The sequence below is a fragment of the Lycorma delicatula genome, chromosome 4 (assembly GCF_047948215.1).
Source record: "Lycorma delicatula isolate Av1 chromosome 4, ASM4794821v1, whole genome shotgun sequence".
NCBI classification, from domain to species: domain Eukaryota; kingdom Metazoa; phylum Arthropoda; class Insecta; order Hemiptera; family Fulgoridae; genus Lycorma; species Lycorma delicatula.
Genome location: NC_134458.1, coordinates 125,421,661 through 125,447,636, shown reverse-complemented (window position 1 = coordinate 125,447,636; position 25,976 = coordinate 125,421,661). Strand labels below are relative to the sequence as shown.

Sequence of the window (25,976 nt, the reverse complement as noted above, 5' to 3'; positions counted from 1 at the left end):
ATGTTTCAATTAATCCTAAAACACTCAGTTTCTTATTTCGTGTTTGCAAATCTTTTAATATTTTTAACATTTTAATAAAATTATATGACAATTAGGCGGTTCTTATTATAGATCTAGTTTAGGAATTGTTTTTCACAGTCAACTTTGTTTAAAAAGTGATTTATTATTTATTTAAAAAACATATATATATATAAACAGATATATATATAAAAAATGTTATAAATCAGGTTGCAACAATAATTTTTTTTTAACTCTTTTCATTCGGTATACTGTTAACTAGCCGGTCAGGGCTCGCTTCGCTCACCTGACCGTCTAGCCCCGACGCCATCCCTGGGCACCCGACGCGTTCGTTATCCTCATGAGTGTGAGAATACTACATATTTTACACATATTCATTAACGAAAGAAGAATTAATCATTTTACTTCATTATATTTCTGTTAACATGGTGACAAAAATATAATGAAGTAAAAGGATTAATTATTGTTGTTGTTAAGATAATAATTACTACTATATAAAAACCTTTTTTCTGATTTGCTGCTCAGTTTTCTCTTTAATTATCCTTTTCTGTTATTTATTTTTATTATTAATAAATTTGTAAATTTAATTCAGTTAGCGATTTATTGTTCATTTGTAATATAATCCTGATTTTATTTATTTTTTTTGTATTTATTAATGATTATATTCTTTTATACCAATATTACTGAAATAGAACTTACTTGTGAACCGTTCTATTTACAAAATGGATAAATAGAATCAGGAAGACTTTATATTTCGTGATATCTTAAAACATTATTACATTTATAAGTCAAGTAAAAAAAAGACAAGATAAAAAATCTATGAATTCAGATTTTATATTCATCTGAAGAAAAGATATTTAAACACAATGCCTTAAAATAAAAAGATAAAAGAAACACTATTTACAAGAAGAAATACATGCACAGACTACCGCGCTAACACCATCAAAACATAGATATTCCAGTAGGCAAATTCAAATTGTTTATTCACGTTACCTACCTCAGAATCTTGTACTGCTGATTGAGGACTAGAAGGGAGTTAAAATGGGTTACAGGGAAACGGGGTTACAGGAATGAGAAATGGAAACTAGGAAGAGTTCAAATACCGTATAGCTAAGAGAGATAGAGTGAGAGGGAGCAATGAATAACGTAAGACGTTTGGAAGGTGTTATTTATCCTACAGTCTTTTGTAGAAATATGTTATTTTATATTTACATTGTACGTATCCATAACTTACCTAAAGATATTTATCACCATATCTTTTAAGTACTGTAATATTTATTTATTAGTAATTTCTACCTTACATTTATTTTTTTTTTTAAATTAAAAATATATTCTAATTAATTTAAAAGTATAAAATATAAAATTTCGTGCAAGTAAAAATGTTTGTTCAATCTCTATACCTTTATTTCTGTTAGTTGAAATAGGGATTATTTTGCATCTGTCTGTGCACAATTATTGTAAGATTTCCACTAATGGAATAGACGAAGTGTAAATCCCTAAAGCTTTATAAAAGATTATGTAGTAGAAAATTGTAAAGATGTTAACTTAATTATCATACTAAAAGGGTTTAGAACAAGTTTAGTTCAGTGAAAATGGAATAGCTACTTTTCTAAAACCAGAATTCTTCTACCGTTTGGTTAAATTAAGTAGTTTAGATAAATGCATTTTACTCATTTAATATAAAGCTTATAGCAAACTTGCATACAACCGATACCTTTTAATATGATATTTTAAATGTATTATATTATTCAATTACTTATAATTGAAAACAATTTAAAAAAATTCCTGTTAGTTTATTGAAAATATATTTAAATCTCATAATATATTTGGTGTAATTGTATTTAGAAGGCATTTAGTACGTAATAGCAGCATACCTTATAAATCATGGACTGTTTGTTTTACAATAATAATTAGTGCCCTGAGGTAGATAATCCCCACGTCCGAAACACAACATCTATGTTCCACGTCCAGGGCGGCAACAGCTGTACTCACGTACATTACATATAGCTGGCTAACGGGGTTCCGAGTATTGTTTCTCGGATATACTTTTCTCGGCCGATTTTCATCTGCAGGCCGAAATAGAGGACGGATTTCGCGGCCACCTGCAGATACGAAATTTTTACTGATTATGGAAATGGATTGATACTGCTTTTAGAGCTGGCGATGTGGCGGCCACGGTCGAAGTTATTTGCAGGTGTAACGGAGACCTTTCGTTGTCCACATGCCCCCCGCGATGGCAAGCATGTAGTTAAGGTGCCCATGTTGTTCGGAGCATGGGAGCCGTGAAAGCCTCGGTGTGTAAGGGCCTGGAGTCAGTGCAGAGACTGCGCATCCGCTCTCTGCCAGGACATATGCCGGTTCCACGAGAGTACCGGAACGGACCTCCAGGGTTGGTAGCCCTGGAGTAGGGGTGTACCCCGGCGGCTAGCCTTACTACAGAAGGGATTAATTGTTCATGGAAACTGAACAACTAAACGTGGCAGAGGGTTCACGTAAACACCCTCGTTTAGAACCAGCCGTTTCGCCTGAGGCAAAACGGAGAAAAAGTGCAGAGTCAAGAAAGATTGAGTTTGACGCTAGGAAAAGCTTACAAAAAGCTTTTTTTAAAAGTAGTAATGTACCGAAACCCAAATACTTGGTCATTACAAAGGAGGATGGAAATTTCTCGAGGGTGAGTCCTTTTCTCATCGCTCGGGAGATAACAAATGCGCTGGTGGCCCTGTAAAAAAAATAAGGAAGACCTTCATGGGACTTCATGTTGAGACTGTAAATGATGTTCAGTCTCAACAAATTTTAGGGCTTATAAAGATTGGAGAACTGGCTGTACATGTCGATCCCCACGGTACGCTCAACACCTCAAGAGGTGTGGTCGTCTGTCGGGATCTTCTAAATTGCACGGAGCAAGAAATTGTTGAGGAGTTGTCATCGCAGAGAGTAATTGAGTGTCGCCGATTGAACATGAGGAGGAATGGCAAAGTCCTACCTTCAGCCTCTCATTTTCTCACATTTAACCGGCCTACTTTGCCGGAGAAGATTAGAGCTGGGATACATCGATTGGATGTGCGGGCATTTATCCCGCAACCAATGCGATGCTTCAAGTGCCAACGTTTTGGCCACACCGCTATCAAATGTGAGAGAACGCAAATATGCGTGTGCGGCGAAGAGGTGCATGAGAGAGAGCCGTGTAAAGAGCCCCCTACATGCATCAATTGCAAGGGACAGTATTCATGTAGATCCAGGAATTGGCCTGTCTACAAAGAAGAAGTAGCTGTGCAGGAAGTTAAAACCCTGCAGAAAGTCGGCTACATAAAAGCTAAAAAGATTGTTAACGCCCGCAAACCTAGAGCAACAACATCTTATGCTCAGGCTGTGGCTACTGTTCCTGCTCATGATCAAATTGCTGTAGATGAGACTCAAATTATAAATAAACTTGCGCCTACTTTGGCTAACATGATTGAGAGGATCATCAAAAACAAGATGAAACCTTTCAGCAATAAAGAATTTGTTAAGCCAAAGATAGTGGTACACCCTGCTGAAGATAAATCGGTAAAAGTGAAAGTTGCTCCTGCAGAAAAGAAAACGGACGCCAAACCAGAAAGTCAAGTCCGTCTCAGTGAGATTCTTCATGACAAGAAAGAGTGTGTTATAGAGGCTGCAAAGCCTCCCGCAACTGAGGTGGCCTCTAAACCACAGAGGCCACAAAATATCAAACAGGGAGGACGAGTGTCCCCACTTCCACAGGCGGTGACCGGTACGACCCCCGTGTCTGGGGGCGGCCAGCTTACCGCCTCTAAATCGGTGCCTGAAACCGGCGCCGATCCATGCCCATCGTCGTCTGCGGCTTCGGTGGTCTCCGATTCGGAGACCGGAAGCAACACCGGCGACGACTTTCTCCGCGAACATGATGCCGTTCGCAATATGGAGAAGAAGAGAAAAAAAGGATGGCCGAAAGGAAAACCTACGTCATAATTTAATTTAAAATTAGCGAGTCGATAGTACAGTGGAACATCAATGGATGTTTTTCAAACATCCATGAGCTCCAAAGCTTGGTACATGATGTAGACTCGATCTGTATATGTCTGCAAGAAACGCATTTCCGCCGAAATCAAAATTTTAAATTAAAAGGATTCGATATATTTTGGCGAGATCAACCGCCAAATGTAAGAGTTAGAGGTGGAGTAGCTATATTAACATCGACTAGAGCTACCACCGAAGCGGTTGTTCTAAACACAAAGTTACAAGCGGTCGCCGTTAGAATGAAGCGTCCGCTTCAGATCACGGTCTGCAGCATATACTTGCCGAATTTTGATTGGAATAAGGATGACATAGCAAGACTAATTTCCGAGCTTCCCCCACCTGTTTTACTAGTGGGTGACTTTAACGCTCATAATTCTCTTTGGGGATCGGATCGAGTAGATCCCCGTGGAAGAGAACTGGAAGGATTCCTGATGAATTCAGAACTTATTATTTTAAACGACGGATCAGGAACCTTTTGCAATGCCAGAGATGGATCGACGTCCTGTATAGATCTTGCACTTATAAGCGGATCGATAGCACCGAGGTACAGCTTCCATGTCATAGACGATCTTGATGAAAGCGATCATTTCCCGGTGCAAATTGTAACTGATGTTACAAGAAAAACATATCCCATCTCTAAATGATGGTTATTTGATCAGGCAGACTGGACGAGCTTCACAGCTAGAACGATACTCCCAGAAACAACTGGAGTTATCAGAGACGATGTCGACGCCATAACAAATGCAATAATTGAGTCGGCATCGAGATATATTCCCAAAACATCTGGGAAACTTACAAAGAAACCCTTTCCATGGTGGAACGATGAAATAAGTGAAGCTATAAAAAGAAAGAAAAGGGCGTATAACGCCTTTAAGAAGCGTCCTAGCATAGAACATCTTGTTGCCTTTAAGAAATACAGGGCTTATGCAAAACGTCTTATGATAGACTCGAAAAAACGATCCTGGCAGCAATACGTGTCATCCCTCGACAAAACTACTACTGCATCAGATGTTTGGAGGAAAGTGAAGGCGATTTGCGGGCGTAATGATTTTGCTCCCATAACTAGCCTTCAAGATGAAGATGAAATAAAAGACACTCCATATGAAATTGCAGAGCTGTTAACCAATCACTTCGAAAAGGCCAGCAGAACGGCCAACTACGAAGAAGATTTTCGTGCTAAAAACCTGAAGGTCTACTAAACTTCAGAACTGAGTATAATTACTCTAACATATAATGTACCCTTTAAAATGGAAGAATTCGCGAAAGCGTTGGAAAAAGCAGGTAACACAGCTGCTGGTCCGGATGAAATCCAATATAATATGATCAGGCAGCTGAAACCACTGCAAAGCGTAGATTATTGGAACTTTATAATAAAATATGGCGGGATGGAACGTACCCGCAGCAGTGGAAAAAAGCTCATGTTGTTCCAGTACCAAAGAAAAATAAAAATTTAATAGACCCCAATAGCTATCGTCCTATTTCTTTGACGTGTGCTATGGGAAAAATACTGGAAAAAATGATTAATAATCGACTCGTCTGGGTTTTGGAAAAAGAAAACCTGATATCACCGTATCAAGCAGGTTTTCGGCAATACCATTCTACCACTGATCAAATGATCAGCTTAGAGGACGTTATATATAACAGCTTCATTACAAGGAGACTTTGTGTGGGAGTCTTCTTTATTGTTCGGAAGGCTTTCGATATGACCTGGCGTCATGGTATAATGCTCCAGATACATGAATAGGGCATTCGTGGCAATCTGCCTATACTGCTCAGCAACTATATGAATGACCGTACCTTCCAAGTATGCGTCAACAATGAATATTCATGTGAATGAATCTTGGAAAATGGCATTCCGCAGAGTTCGCCGTTGAGCGGAGTGATAGATGCAAAAGAGCCCTAAACATTATAAAATGTTTATCGAACTTAAATTGGGGCTCAGACAAAGAGACATTATTGAGATTGTATAAAGAATTATTGGTTCAATCTAAACTAGACTACGGATGTATCGTATATTCATCCGCTAGAAAGTCGCACTTAAGAAAGTTAGACGTAGTTCATAATAGCGGAATAAGATATGTAACAGGCGCTATCCGCACAAGTCCGGCGGCTAGTCTGATGTCTGAAGCCGGAATAATGCCACTACATTATAGAAGAGAGATCCTTTTGTTAAGATATGCAGCAAATGCATGGGCTTTCCCTGCTCATATAAATAATAAATTGTTTACGAATCATCCTATGGCTGCAGTATATGAACATCGTGCTACCTATTCCAGACCAGCCGGAATTAGGTACCACGAATTAAGAAGAAAATATGAAATTGCTATACCAGAGACACTAGCAATTTCTACTAGAGAAATACCGCCATGGCTCTTGCCAGCGGTCAATACAAGTTTGGATCTCTCTCAAGGAGAAATAAAAAAGAAACCAGCAGTGATCATCCAAAAGGAATTTTTGGCAACCGTCAGTACTTACGAAGAACATATCAATTTATACTGACGGTTCTAAAACCGAAAATGGTGTTGGATGCTCAGTATATGTAAATGGAGAAGCCCACTTTTGGAAACTGCCAGATTTGGCCAGTGTCTACACGGCAGAACTCACTGCAATTCATCAAGCTCTTCGCTACACTGAACAGTATTGAGAAGAGAGAGTGTTAATAGGTTCCGATTCTTTAAGTGCACTTGTCGCAATTCGGAACAAGAACATTAAGGATGTCCTAATTGCAAACATCCTGTCCATTTTATACGTTCTAAAACAACGAGGACAGCGATGCGTATTTGTATGGACTCCGGGGCATGCTGGTATTACAGGTAATGAAATCGCAGACGAAGCTGCCAGAAAGGCCACAGTCTGCGATGATTTGGATACATTTCCTGTAAGAGTGGCCGATGTTAAAAACCGTCTAACAAACATAGTAAGAAACAAGTGGAACGCTGAATGGAGGAGTTTAAATACAAAATTAAACTCAGTAAAAACTTCTCCTTATAAATAGAAAAGCGACTTTAAGTTGACTCGCCGTGAACAAGTAGCGGTGACCAGACTTAGAATCGGTCACACGCGATTAACAAATTTATATATGTTAACCGGCGAAGTGAGACCAATGTGCGGTGTTTGTAATAAAACACTGACAATCAAGCATCTAATAGAAGAGTGTTCCATATATGAGGACCTCAGAAAGAGGTTCCGTCTTACAAATAATATTAGTGCTGATCTGGATAATGGAAATGAAGAAAATATATTTGCATTTCTACACGCCAGTGGACTTCTTAAAAGCCTATAAAATGAAAGTTTAAAGCTGTGGTAAAAGATACTCTAAGCGGTAGTTTATATATATATATATATATATATATATATATATATATATAAAGAAAGAAAGAAATGGTACTGATAAGTTTAATTTTAATTTTAATTTCATGGTCTTTTGAGAACTCATCTCAAATTTTAATATCGGGGCCCTTTACACCCCGTAAGTGTTTGTGATTGTCCTTATCTTTCATGTCTTAAATGTTTTGTGTAGTTTGTGCTTTTAAATAAAATGTAAGGGCCCTTTACACCCTTACATATGACGATCCAGATGGTGATAGTAGTTTCTTTTAAAGATTGTGACGACGGCTAATGTCCTTAGCAGTCGATGCCCGTAAAAATTCAGTTAAAAAAAAAAAAATAATTATAATTAGTAAAAGCTAAAACACGCATAATTCTTAAAAGAAATATTTTATAACTTTATAAGGGTTTTCATTTAAAAAAATTTTAGATTTTTTTTTAAATTTAGTTTGGTTAATTTTTCTAGTAACATTTTTGAAGAAAATAATAATTTACACTTAATTAAGTTTACCATTTGCAAAATCATTAAATTTAAAAAATAATTAAATTCCTTTATCTCTAATATATATTTTTTTTATTCTGAAAATAAATTTTCACTCTGGCTTGTTCGTAGTTACAAAATTTTAATTTATTCAAAAAATTACAAAAACTATTTATAATAAGAATATTTATAAAATTCGATTGATAGAAATATTTAAACATCTGGTATGTAAAGGAATGTATCCTGGAACATTTAATGTACAATTATTAATCCTAAAATATCACTCAGTTTCTTATTTCGTATTTGTAAATCTTTTAATATTTTCAATATTATAGTAAAATTATATGACAATTACGCGATTTTAGTCTGGTAATTCAAGTGTAAAATTTAAGGTGTAAAGTTTTCATTAAATTGTCTCCATATAAAATGAAATATAGAAAAGATTTCACTTTCCTTTAAAAGTATTATTTTTTATTATTAGACATACATAGTGTATCACGAAGTTCTACCGGGACTTTCGTAACCTATTCTACTCGTAAAAATAATGGAAAAAGTACATAATAATAATAAGTTTCATTTAAGTAAGTTGAGATAACTTAGATATTTTTATTAACATAAAACAAATTTTTTCAATAAAAGTAAATATTGGTGATGTATCCTATACAGGTATCAAATTTTTATGGCAATCTCTGACAAAGCAATGTGGATAACATTTATCATTCTCAGAAAGAAAAATTGAGGGGAATTTTCAAATAAAATAAACATTACAGGCCTGAGTAAATTTTGTAATCGTTGAAGTATACAATTTTGAATTAAACTTTTAAACCGATGCAATATCATGTGCACATCGAGCCAAGACAGCTAATATTCACATCAAAATCTATTATGTCGAAACCTCTGAAATTGGTGTAACGTGTGAAATTTAAAACAAAGATGCACGACGTAAAAACTTACATAATTTTATTCTTTTTTTTTTTTTTTTAATATTAAGGAAGTTATGTTGAATATTCTCTTGATGTGTAAATACAATATATTTCTATTTTTATTCTTATGATACATTAGTTACTACAACTCGTTGAGAAATGGAAGACACTTTATTAGCTTGGTTATGATTATATATGTATATATATATATATATATATATATATATATTATATATTATATATATACATATATATGTACTTATTTATTTATGTTTTTATGCGGTAAACAGATTGCGGAATGAGTGGTTATTTCAACGTATTCGTTAACTGCATAGTAAAAAATTCCATGCAGTTATAAAAGTGGGTTGCTCGAAAGAAAAATCAACCATTACCTTTCATATCTGATTGATCAGTCTGTAAATATAGAAGCAAAATGATTAAATGTTATTAAAAATATTAAAAAAAAAAAAACTAATAAAAATTACTTACCTAATTTAAATTCAGGATATATTAATGTTTTTTGTATTTCTTCATGTATTTAGATAACTCTAATATGTAAATTCATATCTCTTTCTTTTTTATTATTCATACAATCAATAAAGATATGTATCATCATGAATTATATCATTTATTTATTATATAAAACGTATAACTTTTATTATACAAGTAAAGAGCAATGTAACTTATGTATTTCCTTTATATCAGTATTTTCCATTAAGTGTAACGAATAGTTACTGTTTATCTTTCTTTTTATTGTTTAACCAAAATAAACAACTTTTTAACATCGTTTCTATTTTTTCATATTGTAAAATAAAACATGAAGAAATAGCTTCATACTTTTGTGTAACCTTTTCGTTATATTGTCTCCATATAAAAAAAATATTGAAAAAATTTCATTTTCCTTGAAGAGTATGATTTTATTTTTTTTTTATATATAGAGTGTATCACAACGTTCTCCTTATACTTTCATAACCTATTTTGCTCGTTAAATTAATGGAAAAATTACTGATAAACATATGTCCTAAAATGCTTCATTTGCGAGTTACAGCTACTGAAATTTCGCTTGAATTTCAACTACTCCCGGCGAGATGAAGTCGCACTGAAATTTTTAGGACGTTAATTAGGGGGGCAGGATTAGCGATTTCTTATAGCTCTTAATGAGAAAAATTGAATAAAATTAGTCCCAGAACCATACCTGCAGTATTTGGGAAATTTGGGGTGAAAACCAATAAGTTTGGATAAAAAACCCTGTTTTTTTTATGTTTGACGTTCAATATCTTTGTTAAATGGGTAATAAACATATACAACGTAAAACAAAACTTGTAGAGAATTTAATTATAAACAAAATGGTTAAAAATAAATCGAATAACACAAAGAAAAGTTACAAAATTCAAGTTTTATTAAGGAGTACATTACTACATTTGCCAGAAAAATAATTATTAAATGTAAACCAAACTCTTTTTGGTGATGCAAAAAATGTATAAATAAAAATTTACTGTTAAAAATTGTAGTTCGAAAATTATAAAAAAACTGGAAATTTTACAACGATTGTAAAATAAAAATAAATAATTAAAAATTACGTAGATAATAATTATTGAAATAATAATAGAAAAACAATAAATAATTTGAAAAATTATTATTTGAAAGTTTGCAATAAAATAACACCTGTTAACTAAAATTTGTTTTATTCAACTTAATCGTTTTGTTCAGAATTAAATCCTGTACAAGTTTCGTTTAAAAGTTTTTTGTTGTTATTACCCATTTGTTATTGTACGTCAAACACAGAAAACAGGGCTTTTACCCCAATGTATAGGTTTTCACCCCAAATTTCTCAATTAACTACTGCCGATACGTTCTGGGACCGATTTTATTCAATTTTTCAGGTAAATCGCCATAAGAAATCCCTAACTTTGCTCCTTAACTAACGTTCTAAAACTAACAATAACCTCATTTCACTAGGGTAGCCGAAATCCTCGCAAAATCTTTCAGTAGCCGTAACTCACAAACGAAGGATGTTAGATCATATGTTTGTAAGAGTTTTTTTCATTATTTTCACGAGTTGAGTAGATTCTGGACATAATACTGCATAATTACTTTTAAATTATAACAATTTGGTTTATTAAAGAAGAAAAAAGGCAGTTTAAACAAAATTAAAAAGTGCAAACAAGAAAATGTAATTGTAAGTAGGTAAATAATTCAAGATCATGAAAAATTTAGTATAAGTATACTTTTATTAAACAATAAGTAAACTAGAGTATCCATATTTATTTTTAAATCTAAAAGAAAATCTTATGAAATTAAATTGACATCTTGAAAGAGATAATTAGATTTGTAGCTTTGAAAATTACTGTTGAGGAAAATTATAAAAATGATCGACAGTTCCTGAACTATCTTTGGTGAGATTCTTACTCTAATTATTTTTCATTGACATAATTTTAAAAAATGTTCTTACGCTCAAGACCGTATTGTTTATTTATTTAAAATCGGTTACGAGTAAGGGAGTAAAAGTGCTCCCTTAGGAGCGCTTAGGAGTGGAGCTTCCCTAGGAATGGAAGTGGTTTCCAACGAACGCACTCAATAAAACGTACATATACATAAAGATATTGGTTTATTTGGTTTTTATCCTGCCACCATCCCATTATGTTGCCCTAAAGCATAAGACCGAATGTCTGTGCCACAAACGGCTACTGAGCCACGAAACAGTTTTGCGACCAGTGTTCTAAATAGTTCTAGAGCTTAACAGCGTGAGCGGACTAAGCGCGGTGCCATATACCGCCGGCTTACGTGTCCCAACTACTAAAAATATATATGACATCCATAAATTAAAATTTAATTTGTCTAGTCAGCAATTCGCTGCCACGCCTAGTTCGCTGAATGCCAGCAAATACCTGTCCACCATATTAAAGCGCTTATAGCCTTAATTGGCTGGTGGGCAGCCAAATATCCCTAGGTTAGCTTCCGACAGCAATGTGGTAGGAGTCTTGTACACACAAATATATTTTCTTTTTTTGGAGATTATTTATAAAACTCAATCTCACGAGCTTTCAAAGGAGATGGCCAAAATATGAATAAGTGAAAATTATTATATGACAAATAAATAAATAAAAAAGAATGGAAATCAATTCAAAAGAAACAGTTTATTAAATTCAGGATTGAACCTAGTTTGTAAAAAGTATTTAACTGCCACGGTAATTCAATACATCGTCCTTGAAAGCAGTGAAAGCAGATCCATTATTTAAATTTTGTCATAGGAATTAAAATAATTTTGCCTTAAAATCTAAAAGATTCATTTTTGAAGTTTGACTAAAGAGAAATTGAAAATTTTATAATAAAAAATAATTATAAAAAAATTGAAAATAAGTGACAAAATGTTAAAAACTGTTTCATTAATTAAATTTATAAGCCACAGATAATTTTAAGTTGTATCAGTTACTTAGATCGTTAGCGACTACATTAAGGTGGATCCGTTACAAATTTTGCTGATTATCCAATAACGTAGTACGTGTTCTTCAGTGTAATAAGCAATCATCTTACTGACTATGACACATAATGCTAACAACCATGTTAATTTGAATAAAATTAAAGCTGATTTTATTTTGTTCTATCTCCATTCCTTTTAAATATTTTTCAAAAATTGTAGGGATGGTTTATTTATGAAATTTATATCCATCCCTAAAAATTATACAATTTTTTATAGCAAATTCGTTAAGTTTAATCTATTTATGAACATTTTTTTAGAAAAGTTCTTAAAAAATGAATTTTTTGTTTGCTGGCTCTTTTCAATTTTCTTTTTCTCCGAATTCACCTTGGGACGTGTTAGATCATTTATTTATTTGCGGTCGTTTCGTTTTTTCTGTTTTTCTAGCTGCCCTGTACCTTTTCATTCTTTCTGATATCTCTTTCTTTCTTTCTTCAGTAAGTTCAGCTTTGATATTTTTTTTGGGGTGCTTCTTGGAAGGTTTTATTTCATCTTTTAATATTCTCTTTAAAATTTCTCTTTTTCAATTTTAACAGTTTTTTTTTTTTGTATTTTTCTTCAATTAAATGTTTATTAAAATTATAGTAGCTTTAATATCTATATTGTATTGCGGACTGAAAATGAGGAGCAATTTTTCCCATTACTTTCATAGAAGTTATACTTTATTTTTACTTCCACGGTGAACATAGCTAGAATAACTATATTAAAGGGGAAAGTATGATGATCATGTCAAGAAAGGAAGAATATCTGGGTTTTTAAATTTTTAATCAGTTCTCTTTTAATTTTTATTTGTTTAGGATCACTTCATTATAAATAAAGTTTTTCTAGAGTATGGAAACCATCCCTAAAATGACAAATATTTTATTCGAAATTTAGGAATTTTAATGCTATAATTTGATAATGATATTATTTATTAATCAGGAAATACTTACTGTATGTACGCATTAATATATCATTAATATTTTTAATTTAATTCTCTAACTGAATGATTTTTTGATTTAATCCAATCTTCTCTTTACTAGTTTCAAACTAGTAAGTATTATATAGCTTTATTTTGATTACGCTGAAGCTTCAGTTTTTTGTTTTGGCATTTTATGTCGTCAAAATTTTGAAATTGAAAGAGTAAGAGGCGTCTATCCATTTAATGTGGAGTTCCCGGGTCCGAATTCAAGTCAGGAATGGGATTTTTTCATATGCTACCAATTTCTACCGGCTAATGACCGTAACTGTTGATGCCCGCTCTTTCAAAAAAAAAAATCTTGAAATTGATGTCGTGGTAAATTTTTATGTGCTTTATTTAAAATAATATTACGATTACAAAACCTGTATTGTTTGAAAAATTATTTTTTTCGCCTTCTTTTTGTATTTAATTATTTACGATATGTATGTTAATTTATAATTACATTTTTTTATTTAAACATTATTATTTTTAAATTGAATATGACAATATATATAGGCCACTGTATTGTGATGTACGCTTTCTTAAAACATTAATAAACGCGGAAGATTTTTTTCTTTTCTGTTAAGTGAGAATAAAAATAAAATTATTTAAGACTGATAAAACCAGCAACATAAATTTTATAAACATACATACGCATGTATTTATGGTAAATACTTTATGTAACTTTATACTTGAGCGCAGTTATATACTCTATGTGTCTATTTAGTTTGATTATTTAGGTTGACTTAGTAACCATTCACTCTCACTCCTTTCATATCTAAAACAAGCCACCTCTGGCACCACTTACAACATGCAATTAACCGTGTGGCATGAGACAATAATGCACGACCTCCCGTGGCTTGAGTTCGCTCGGATGGATACATGTAAGCGATATACAAACGCGCACGAACGAACGTTTCATATTCTGCGCCTCCGCTAACGCTTGTATATATACCCACGATACCAACAAGGACACAGGAATTGGAAACTTGATTAGAGACGTAGTCAAGTTGTGCGCGTTGCTTATTAATTTGATCAGTCCCAAGTACAGTAGCTCTTGCTTCATTAGTGTCAAACACGATTAATCGATCAATACGCGCGATGTTTCTCTTCTCTTCTAATATCTCTGTTCTCTCCTTCACCCCTTTCGCTTACCAGCGACGACTCGTTCACTCGCTCCCATACACTTACTTAGATTTATCAGCTGCTTATTAACTGTATACCACTCTCCTTGCCCGTGTTCCTTCATGTTATATAATTTGAAACAGAACGTCATAGTTATTATTAAATTATAACTACTTGTAAATATAAATTAATACACACAGCCTGTACGTATAAAGTAATTAATTTATTTCTTAACCTTACTCCTAATAATTATGTACGCACAACTCTGTTCTAACCAACTAACTAATTAATACAATTTTATCTTGAACATTAATTATTTTACTTTACTTACTAAACATTTATTGTCATTGATTTATGTAAATATACATAGATGTAACTTGTTTATTATTCTGTAATATATAAATTAAAGATACAACACTGTAATATCTTAAGTAAATAATATATATATATATATATATATATATATATATATATTCCCTGTAAATTATTTATTTCTTCCTTAAAATATTATCATGCTTTATAATTTATGAATGATCGATTAAACGGTTTAATCTGTTATTTTAAAGATTAGATTTCAATTTTAATAGAATTAATAAAATGTAAAAAATTATATTAAATCATGTTACGTCACTATTAATAAATATTTACACAATTGCATTAAAATAATTATATTGAACATTTTTGAAAATAAAAATAAATAATGTAAAATGTACAGATTTATATGAAATACTTGTTATTAGCCAGGCTTATTTATTGAATAAGTTAGAGAACGTAATAAAAAAATTAAAAATTGCGTAATTATATTTTTAAATTTTGTTTAACTCATGATAAATAATCCTAAAAAATTATTCAAATTAAACATACATCTAGTAATTATGTTAATATTAAAATACTGCAAAATTATCTTAAATTAGATATGTTTAATAAATTATTCAAATAAAAATATTAAAAATTTTATTTTAACGGAAATGATTAAGTTGTTAATGAGAAGTTTTAATTTGAGAATTATATTTTGTTTTTAAAATTAATTAAATAAATGGAATTTTTATAAATGATTTTGTATAAGCGAAGAGTATTAATAAAAATAAATGTAGTACTATTAAAAAAAATGATAATTAAAAGAGTGCTTAAGTGTATCCCGCAAAGGTTATGTCTGAAAACAAATCTTAGATGAAAATTTAAAATTATTGAAAACATTTAACATTTATGTTAATAAGAAGCTATGCAATGGGAGTACGTAAAAAAAAAAGATAATACTGTATTATTAAAATTAGAGCGGTTTTGACAGATGAGTTATAATAGTCGCGTTATGGTTAAAATCAAATACAAGCTACATACTCATTAATAAATAAATAAAACAGACTCTTCAGATTTACACTTTACTGCTGCGAAGATGATATTGGAAAAAACCAAGGGTGTGATGTGTCACTACAAAGTAAATAATTCATTTTTTTGTAATATGTCCTTTAATTTATTTCTTAGTAATTTTTTTGCCAACTTGAAAATACTAAGTTAAATATTTTCACAATACTGTAGTTATTATGCTAGTATATTACAATAACTACAAGGTTTAAAAATTTATCAGGCCATTTTTTGAAATATTTGTTGCAAAAAGTTAATTGACATTGGTGATAGAGTGTAATGACGACAGAAAGACACTAGCCGCGTGTTGGTATTCCAAGGTTGTCACCTCATCCCCCAAGGTTCTACCTCTCCACAGAACTGTGCCAGTGAACATGAATCGAAAATTCTTTCGTTGTCCGTGAAGTTTGTATTATCAAACTGAGTATCGATTCATTCATGCACGTTTACTTCTATCCAAGTTTTTGTCTTGATACTACAGATCTGGTCCCTCGCGTACTTAGACTAGTATACCCATGCTGTATTGACCTGGCTACCCGCCTTTTCAAATTTTATTTTATTTTGTTTTTTTTTTTTTAAATAAAGTCAAAGTAAATATATTGTGGTTGCGTGAGAACACTATTTCTCTATCATAGTCAATACCAATTTAGTTTTAAGTTTAGTAAAATGTGATTTCGCCTTGCATCTCCTGTTTTCATATTACAAAACATAAGAATACACTGAACATTAAGTACGATACATTAAGCGGTTAGATTTATTATTATTTTAACCAATCAAATACTGTAATTCTGACATCCAAACTAACAATGAATACATTTTATAATATTATCGGTTTAAATAAATGTACATATAAAGGAGGATTTATATTTTTACTGAAAAAAAGATATATTTAATCTGGACTAAAACGTAATTGAAAACAAAAAAATTAATATCTGTAGTAGGTATATCAAAAAAATAATATTTACCGTGTTAAAAATTTGTTTGTTTGGTTACGTTGTATCATTTCTAATAAAACCCAAAATAAAACAAAATATGAAATGAAATATATTTTTTTATTTGATTTCAGATTTATTTTATAATAAAATCGGTTTTTTTTTTTACTGTCAATTTAATATAGACATGTTTTGTATATAAGTACACAGTATGTATGAAATGTTTGTTTTATTTTTTTATTTGTTATAAACTGTAAATAAATTTTTATAGGTTTTCAGTTATTTGATCAGCTTAAATAAAAACCGACAACTAAAATAGAATCTGGGATCGAATGAATTATACTGCTCCGTATTATTTGTTTTTATTTATAAATACACGTACAGATAATACAAATACATATATATCCGCACACACTAAACATGCGTTTAGTAAACATAACATAGGAATTTATACATAACCTAAAACTTATAGTATTCAATGTCAGTACTGTATGAAAATGCTAGCTGAAAATAATGGCCATTGTAGATTCATCTAAACTAAATTTATGCTAAGTTATGCGTTACATTAAATAAACTGCGTTATAAACGTTATGATAACTATTTCAGTAATTTAATAATGTTTAAACTTCATCTGTTAAATTAGAAGGCAAATATTATTCAAATTTGTTTATAGTGCGTCATGTGTAAAAGTTATGTTTCATTGTAACATGTTGTATTATATAATAAACGACAAAGTACGACATAAGTATGACGTACAATCTATATTACTATGGGTTATATTTTATTCTAAATATAGCCCTGGTATCGAGTTTACAACTAGTTATTTTAATTTATCAATTAATAAAAAAAATTTCTAATTATCCCCCAATTTTATTCAAAAATCCCAATTTTAAATTGAGATTTTACTACCCTATTAATGATTTAATGGTAAAATTATTTAACTGAATTCTCCCACGAATATTCACAAATCTTTAAAACCACATGTTTTTAAATATATAACTAAATCAACGCCTTTATTTGTTGAAATTATTGTTATTTATTTGTTGATAACTTTAAAGCGTGAAATAAAAAATTTAAATTACATTCGAATTTTTAAAAAAAATTGCGCAAGAAGATCGACTTTTCATTATTTTAATTTGGTTTTACTAAATCAAGAACTACTCAAGCCATCTTAATCAAATAATTATAATATCGGTTTAAATAAATGTACATATAACGAAGGGTTTTATATTTTTACTGAAAAAAAGATGTATTTAACTTGAACTAAAACGTAATTGAAAACAAAAAAATTTAATATTATCTGTAGTAGATGCACTATTTTAGATACACTACTACAGCATGCATAAATTTCGAAGAAATTGATGTAGTATTTTTGGAGATTCTCAAGCTACAAAACATTACACATATGCCTATATATATATATATATATATATATATAGAGTGTTTCTATAATAGTTGGCTGGCTATATTTTTTTCGGATTCTACTTGTAAAACTAAACAAAACATATCCTAATGAAAAATGAAAATTTTTCCTTCGTTCCCCCGTTCGTTACTTCCTTGAATAGTAATTCTTCGTTATTCATCACGTTAATGTTTGGTAAGCGTCTTGCTAATTTTAAAACATTATTGCTAAGATGCTTATCAAATGTTAATGTGATTAATCTATCCGAATTTGAGATATAAATTTTTAAATAAAAATAACGAAATGGTGGACAGGGGTAAAACGAAGGAGAAATTGCCATTTTTCCTGAAATTTCCAAAATTGCCATTTTGTCTTATGTAATAAAACATAAACCATGTAACATTTTTGCGGCGTGGACTAAAAAAAATTGTACAAGACAAATGGTTTAACATAGTAACAGTTCTTAGAATTAACACATTTTCCATGAACACATTCCAATATTAGTGTTTACATATGCTTACTAAACTCTGGTATGTAACGAAACTCCAATTAAGTAAATATTATTTTCGTGCTCATACATCAAGAGGTAAAGAAAGAAAATTCATTTTCACCTCCCGTCACACCGTGCGACCGAATGTAATACCGTACTTTCTACGAAAAATCGGTAAAAATCCTGCGTAAAATATTTATTCGCTTCAAGTTACTCAAAGAATTGTTCAAATCTTTATTAAATTCGACCAGAAAAAACTACTTATCTGGATAATTCCTACCAAAAATTACTATTTACATCTGAATCGGTTAAAGAATATATCAGATATGTCTTTCTGAAAAAAAAAAAAAAAAACGGGTGACGATGGGGATGAAAAAAATCGTATAGTTTCTTGACGTTAGTTTGGACTTTTATTTCGGTTTTTATTACTTCCTTACTTCCTTATTTCGCGTTACATCCCTCCTTGACGAGATTCATATGAACTTCGTTATATGGTTAATTGCCTTGAGACTGATCCTTCGCTCCATGACCGTCTTCATTTTTCTTTATTCCCAACTAAACTTTTAAGAAATGACAGAACGCACCCTCCCTTTTAGAGTTACAATTTTTAAAATTTTTTCCAGCCTTTATTTTTTTATACTGATTCTTTTCATAACGTACCCAAACAATATTTTTCTACTATAAATTGTTCTTATTAAACTTCAGTTCACATTTACTCTTCTCAGTATTTCTTTATTTCTTGTTACTTGTGTAAAAATACTTAGTTAATCGTTTTTATTAATTTATTTATTTTTATCATTTTATCGTATGCAATTTGTTTTCATATCCAAAAAGTTTCAGTTAGTTCTTTTACAATACCTACTTCATTTATTTCAGTGTACTGGTTGTCTTGTACTATCCAAAGGTATTTAAATCTTAATCTATGCATTTAGTAGGTTTTTTTTTTGTAAGATATACATACATATAAATAAAATTTGTTTAAAAATTTTACATTACAGTTTTTCCTTAAAATTTTATCAAAAAGATTAAAAGACTGGGTTGTTTATTCCTCGTATTTGACAGGTGATAATAACTTGTTTGGTTATTTGCGTTAAAAACGAAATATCGAAACTCATTTCTTTTTCACAAATTTGAATATCTTTGATTCTTAATTAAATAAAAAATCAAAAAAATCGCATGGTTCTTTTAAATAAATCGTTCTTTGTACGCTTTATTATGAACTGAACCAACTAATAATTTTATTATTTTACTTCAGAGTTTTAAATAATAGATCCTTTTTTAATTAATATTTTAAAATTAAAGAAAGAAAATGTAAACTACAACTCGGTATGCTAATAGATTAATTGTGTAAAACTTTTAATTAATTACTGTTTTACAAGTATATAATTATACGTTAATATATAGAAAATAGGAATAAATTATGAGATGCAGTAACAATAACCTTATTAATTTAATCTAGTATAAATTCTTCATTCTGAATTTATAATTCCTATAAAGAACTTGAAGCTATTTAATTATTAAAAAGACTTATATAAACACAAACATAAAAACATGTTAAAGATTGTATCTAATATTTTCGTATAAAAAAAATATTAAAACTTTGTAATGAAATTTGTACCGTATTTTTTTTTTTATCTTCGTACAGGCACATTCATGTTTATGCTTTTTTAACATTAATATAAGGTTGTAATATTAAAATTAGAGCATTATATAAATATAAAAATATTATTTTATGTTATGAAATTTTTAAATATTATATTATAGATATACAATATTTTTCTGAATAATAAGTATGTCCTGACAGGTCTGCCATTAAGACAAATATAGTTGCACCTCAAAACGAGATTGATGTGTAGACTAATATCATTTTAACATTTAAATGAAAGAAATAGCTTTTATATGAATGTAATAAGTTATTTGTTCAATTAATATATTAAAATACTCGCTTTGCTCACCCTAGCTTCTAGCCAGAGTAGTTGGCCACCTTGACGCGTTCGTTATCGTCATGGTTGTGAGAATATTAAATATTTTACAAATATTAATTAAAGGAAAGAATAATTAATCATATTACTTACAATATATTTTTGCTGCCATGGTAACAGAAATAAAATGAGATAAAAGAATTAATTTTTGTTTGTTTCTTTAATGAATATCTATAATTCACAACTTCAACCTCCAAGCGGGTTAGAGCTTTGATCTATGACTTAAAACCTTTTCTGGGATAACACAAATGTCTTCTGAAAATTAAAAAAGTAATCGGTCGGTTGGTTCTCGCGTCATCCTTTTGCAAACAAAAATGCCACGAAATTTTCCATTTATATTTTAAATATGATATTTCTATCACATACATAACAAAAAACATATCACACTTGTGATTTTTTTTTTTTTAAGGTGATATTTTTAGGGATTGAAAATAACAGAATTTCAGGCATTAGCAAATCGTATTTTTCCAGAGAAATGATACATAATATTAATCGAATACCAAATTATGTATATAGGATTTTCAGTTATCTGCTCAGATGAATTGTTGTATACGTTTTATAAATACTAAGTTTAAATTCTTCATTTCCCTGTAACATCGAATTGCTTGACGATCTTATAACGTTTCTTATTATATTAACAATTAGTAAATTAAGTAATATTAATAAAATTTTATTACAGATTTAATGTATGTGTGTAAAATCATAGTTTTTATTCGATTAAACATTTGGAAACGTAAACATAATTTAATAAATATATTTTACTCACATCCACATTGACACCATCCATTGGAAAAACTTTTGTTGGTGGTGATTCCTTAGGGATGTAACGATAAAATTCCTGGTCTCCACGGTAGAATTTCACCGAATAAAGCGTTTCTCTTTCCAAATCGTATACACAAGATATATTTAGAGAATCCCCTACTCGTACTGCTGTTGGTACAATCAGATTCATTCCTTTTAGCCCCCAACATCCTGGAAAAAAAAGGTTTTTAAAATTACTATCACAAATAATTACATTGAGATACGACAAAAATTAACCTTTTTGTAATTTATTGTTTCAATTTCATTAAAAAGATTAACTTTTTTACGGCTAAAATTATCATTACAGTCTGAGAGTGCAATATTTAAGTAATATTTTCCTGAAAATATTGATTAAATAATAAAAGTTTAGTTTTTTTTAAATAAAATCCAAAATACAGAAATGTTTTGGGTTTTATAATATTTTTCAATTTTTTACGGGTAGTAAAGATTTTTTTTTGTTTTTATACTGTTCAACACTTATAAGACTTAATTACCAAATCAGTCATTGTTAAAATTTTACTACGTGCATTTACTTTTATATTTTATTTTCTGTAGTGAAAATAATGTTTCTATAGCCTTCTGCTATGAAAACATTATATTCACTAAATAAACAATTGTACTAATTAATATCAGTGATGAATTTTATAAATATTTTTTTAATTTTTAAATCTTAAAAAAAGTTTACAAATCTTTGTAAAGTTTTACAACGTTATGTTTTTCAGTATCCTGGCAACATCTTATTGAAATAAATTTTTAACTATATTGTATTTCTTTGGTAATTACTGAAAATATAACTGATAGTTTGTGGTGTATAATCTGTTTTATCAGCCTCAATGCAATATTTATCGGTTATCAGAAAACATATACTTTTTGTATTGATTTCTACGTAAAAACTAAAGTTCTAGTTACGCATAATGTCTGGGTACACTGGAATCCAGATCTTTCTCCTTTGCAGGAAAATGCAGTATTATTATTTTAATAGTTCTTTCTTTCTAAAATATGTTCGGTTAACGTATTTCGTTTCTTTATCATCATTTCAAAAATTAAATATATCGTAGACCTCGTATTTTCTTTAATTGATCAAGCCCACTAGAGTTTCTCAATTTACGTAGCTATCTTTTTATCAATAATTCGAAGAAAAGCACGGTATTACTTTCGATCGCTTATTCAGTGAGTGACAGTGGTGAGCGAGTTAAAATTTGATGCTTGTGTGTAGGGTTTACTCGTTAGTTGAATGTATGTAATGTGCTGTACTCTGAAAATCAGTGCGTTTCTGACTCAGAGTTTTCAATATTTAATTTTATATTTATAATAAACGGATGTTGTAAACAATTTTTTTAAACTCATTTTAACTCATAAATGTTAATTATTGTATGTTTTTAACTTTTTTTTTTATTGGACTAGTTTTATAATCGTTTGACAGGTTTATTGGTATTTTACTTTATTTTCTATTCAATGCTAATCGTTTAATCTTAAAATACATTATCTGTATCAGACATAAATCACAAAGATTTTTCCTGTGTAGTTTTTACTTTCTGCACTTTAACTACTAATACCAAATCACAAATACATAACAAGTATTAAAAAAATGTTAAAACTTTGATTTCTAAATATTTCAACTAATCGTTATTCATAATAATTATTGATTTGGGAACAGTTGTTTGTAAGTAAATCACGTAATTGAATTTTTCTTCATTATTAATTGCGTCATATGACGTATTAGATTTCATCTGAACATATTTTTTCTATCATCGGAAAAACCTATCAAAGTTTTATTCTCCATTTGTATGTGAAATCAAATTACGTTTTCTAATTTGTAGTCAAAATTACATCTTATAAGTTTGAATGCAATGAGGTCTGATTCTTGGTCTCATGTTATACATGTAGCTGGGCTATGACTGCCGTTTGATGTCTCAGCGTAATAGTGGTTTCCAACCGCTTAGGGTCTTTATTGCGTTTCATTCTTCAGAAAAAATACGATAGACGGTAATAAAGAAAAATGACGGTATAGCTTCTTTGTATATTATCTCATTCAGTACTTGCTAAACTATTGCCTAAAAATGATAAATTCTCTATTATTGTTACAAAATAAGAGCTGATTTTCACAAAACATATTTCATTTGTAGAAAAATTCTGTTATCTATGTTCTGTAAAATTACAGAAAATTATAACTGGTAGAATGTAACAACTTTTAAAGGTTTAATAAATATTTTATTGTTATGGAATCCAATTTGAAATAAATATTTATAAATGCTAAAAAAATATATTCTTATAAACTTCAAGAACTCAAAAAATACAGTGATTTAAGAAAAGTAATTTTCGTAATCTTTTTATCTTATACTTGTTTTTTAACAATCTCAATGGAGGTCTATTACAAAAATTTCTCTTTTTTTATTCAAAACTTTTTTCTTCAGTATACTGCTACAAGACTACTTAAGTATGTCTCGATCAAATACATGAGTACAAGTATATGCGCTCAACTTGAAATTTTAAACATTTAATATAAATTTAATTTTTGAATCTTGACCATTTACAAAGACTTTTTTTATCTCAAATTATATTTACAATCGGTTTTGTAAATTATAAAACATATGGAAATTTCAATAATCAACTTATAAAAGAGGTTCCCTTGAAACACCTGAATTAAATACATTCTGGACATCACAGTAAATCAAAGATACCATAACCATCGATAAAGTCAAGCCAGTAATGTATTATAAATCATAATAATTTATACTACGAATAAAACCACAACGTAAAAAGATAAAATAGTAATATAAGAAAAAGTAAGAAAGACACATGAATTAATTTTTCTTCTGTTTTAATTTCGTTTTTTTATACGCGGTAACAATTTTCAGAATTTTTAAAACACTGTCAGTATTTCATTAGATAGAAGTACAGAAAGTATTAAGTCCTTTTCAAAAGTAGAATTTGTCCGTTTGGCCTCTTCCCAAGCTACTTCTTATAAATTAAATATAAATTAATTTTATATATTTAATTTATATATATTAATAGTTTTATACATAGGTTTATATATATATATATATATATAAACCTACCTTCTTCCCACTTTTTTAAATGCAATATTTGTTTTTAACTTTCACTATTTACGATCCTAATGATTGCCCAAGTGGAATTTATTTAAAATTGTTCCATGGTTCCGTCAGATTACGTTATTGTTAATAAACATTTAAAAAAATCAAGTTAGGAAGTAACATTCTCTTCTAGAAAATATAACTACAGTTCACGATAAAAAAAAGACGAGTGTAGATTCAGTTTAAAAACAATGCGTAAAATTACAAGAAATTTCAGGTATCACTTCAGATTAAAAATATAAAGTTTGAGGGAAAATTAAATCTTTTCAATGTCACTTAAAATTTAAAAAAAAGGACTGAGATTTTGCTACATATGGCAGAATTATTTTCTTTTCTTTTTTAATTAATTTAGTAATATATTTTAATTCAATGACAGCTATTTCATTTGTTAAAAAAAGACCGTTAAAGAAATTTGGCCTTACTCACGTAGAAGCTAAATAAAGTGAGAAAGAAAAAAAGAAAATGTACTACGTTAGAAAAAGAGAGAAATATTGAATGAGTGCTTGTATGGTTCAACCCCTGGTGGAAAGGAGGCGCAATTAACTTTTCTCTCTATCGACACCGAAATATTGATGTTCCGTTAATCAACCCCTTCTTGTTTCTTCATCCTTACATCTTTTTCTTTTTATTCTTCATCTCTGTTCGATGTTCTTTCTTTCTTGGCTTGAATCCTTAAAGCCATTTCCTGCCATACTCTTAGAACTGACGATTCCTCGTTCCTTTTCCTTCATCATCAAAAGATTCTTTATTTCTTCAACCATATCCTACCGTACTTTTCTCGTTTCTCTTCTTTCTATTCTTATATTGTACATTCTCAATCCTCTTCGGATCTTTTTTTATAACTATTAGGAATTCTTCTCAGATTATACAACCGTAATTTGTCTACACTGTATTTCATTTTTTACGTTTACAAATAGCCTATTTAACAGACTTGGTAAAATAATATTTAACTTCATCTTATTTCTAATTTGTAAGCAATTTTTAAATTAATGAGAAATGTAATAAAATATTTTATTCTGATTGTGGATTTTTTCGTTTAATTTGCATTTTTATTATATTTCTTACATAACCTAGTCTAATCCTATTTAAAAAATTCTATTTCAGTAGAAGTATTATTTGCAATAATTATTATATTCAGTAAGGGTCATTTTGAAAATAGTGCATGAAAAGACGCCATATTAATCATTCTTAAAGTTTACAATTAATTTATTAATATCAAATGCTATTATATGTTTATGCAATAAACTTCAAGAGATATTTTGATATGACATTTTTTGTAACAGTCAACCTGTTAAATATATTTCCCTTGGCATGTGAGATATCGATAATGGACATTAAAAAAATTGTTTATTTACTATTAAATTATAAATAAACAAGTATTTTCTTCTTTTTTAAATAGTTATTGACGCCATTATGAGCTAAAGCTTAACACAAAAAATAAGGTTTGATTTTTCGTTTACACATTTGTCACACATGTTTCTTTATATATTTTAAACCAGTTTTAGGAATTATTAACTTGGAGGAATAGAGATGGAGTTCTATTAATTAATATACCCATCTTTTTCAAATCAAGTAAGTAAATTTGGAATTAAATGAAGAATTT

The 25,976-nt window shown here is 29.7% G+C and overlaps 1 protein-coding gene across 1 annotated transcript in view; it reads right to left on the bottom strand.

Annotated features, from left to right (window-relative positions):
- LOC142323857 (uncharacterized) overlaps positions 1-21,458 on the bottom strand; it is a 402,042-nt gene extending 380,584 nt beyond the window's left edge. The window contains exon 1 of the mRNA XM_075364154.1: positions 21,244-21,458. Coding sequence (XP_075220269.1) covers positions 21,244-21,429 — 186 coding nt within the window. The 5' untranslated portion in view covers positions 21,430-21,458. The remainder of the gene's footprint in view (positions 1-21,243) is intronic.
- Between the last annotated feature and the right edge of the window lie 4,518 nt (positions 21,459-25,976).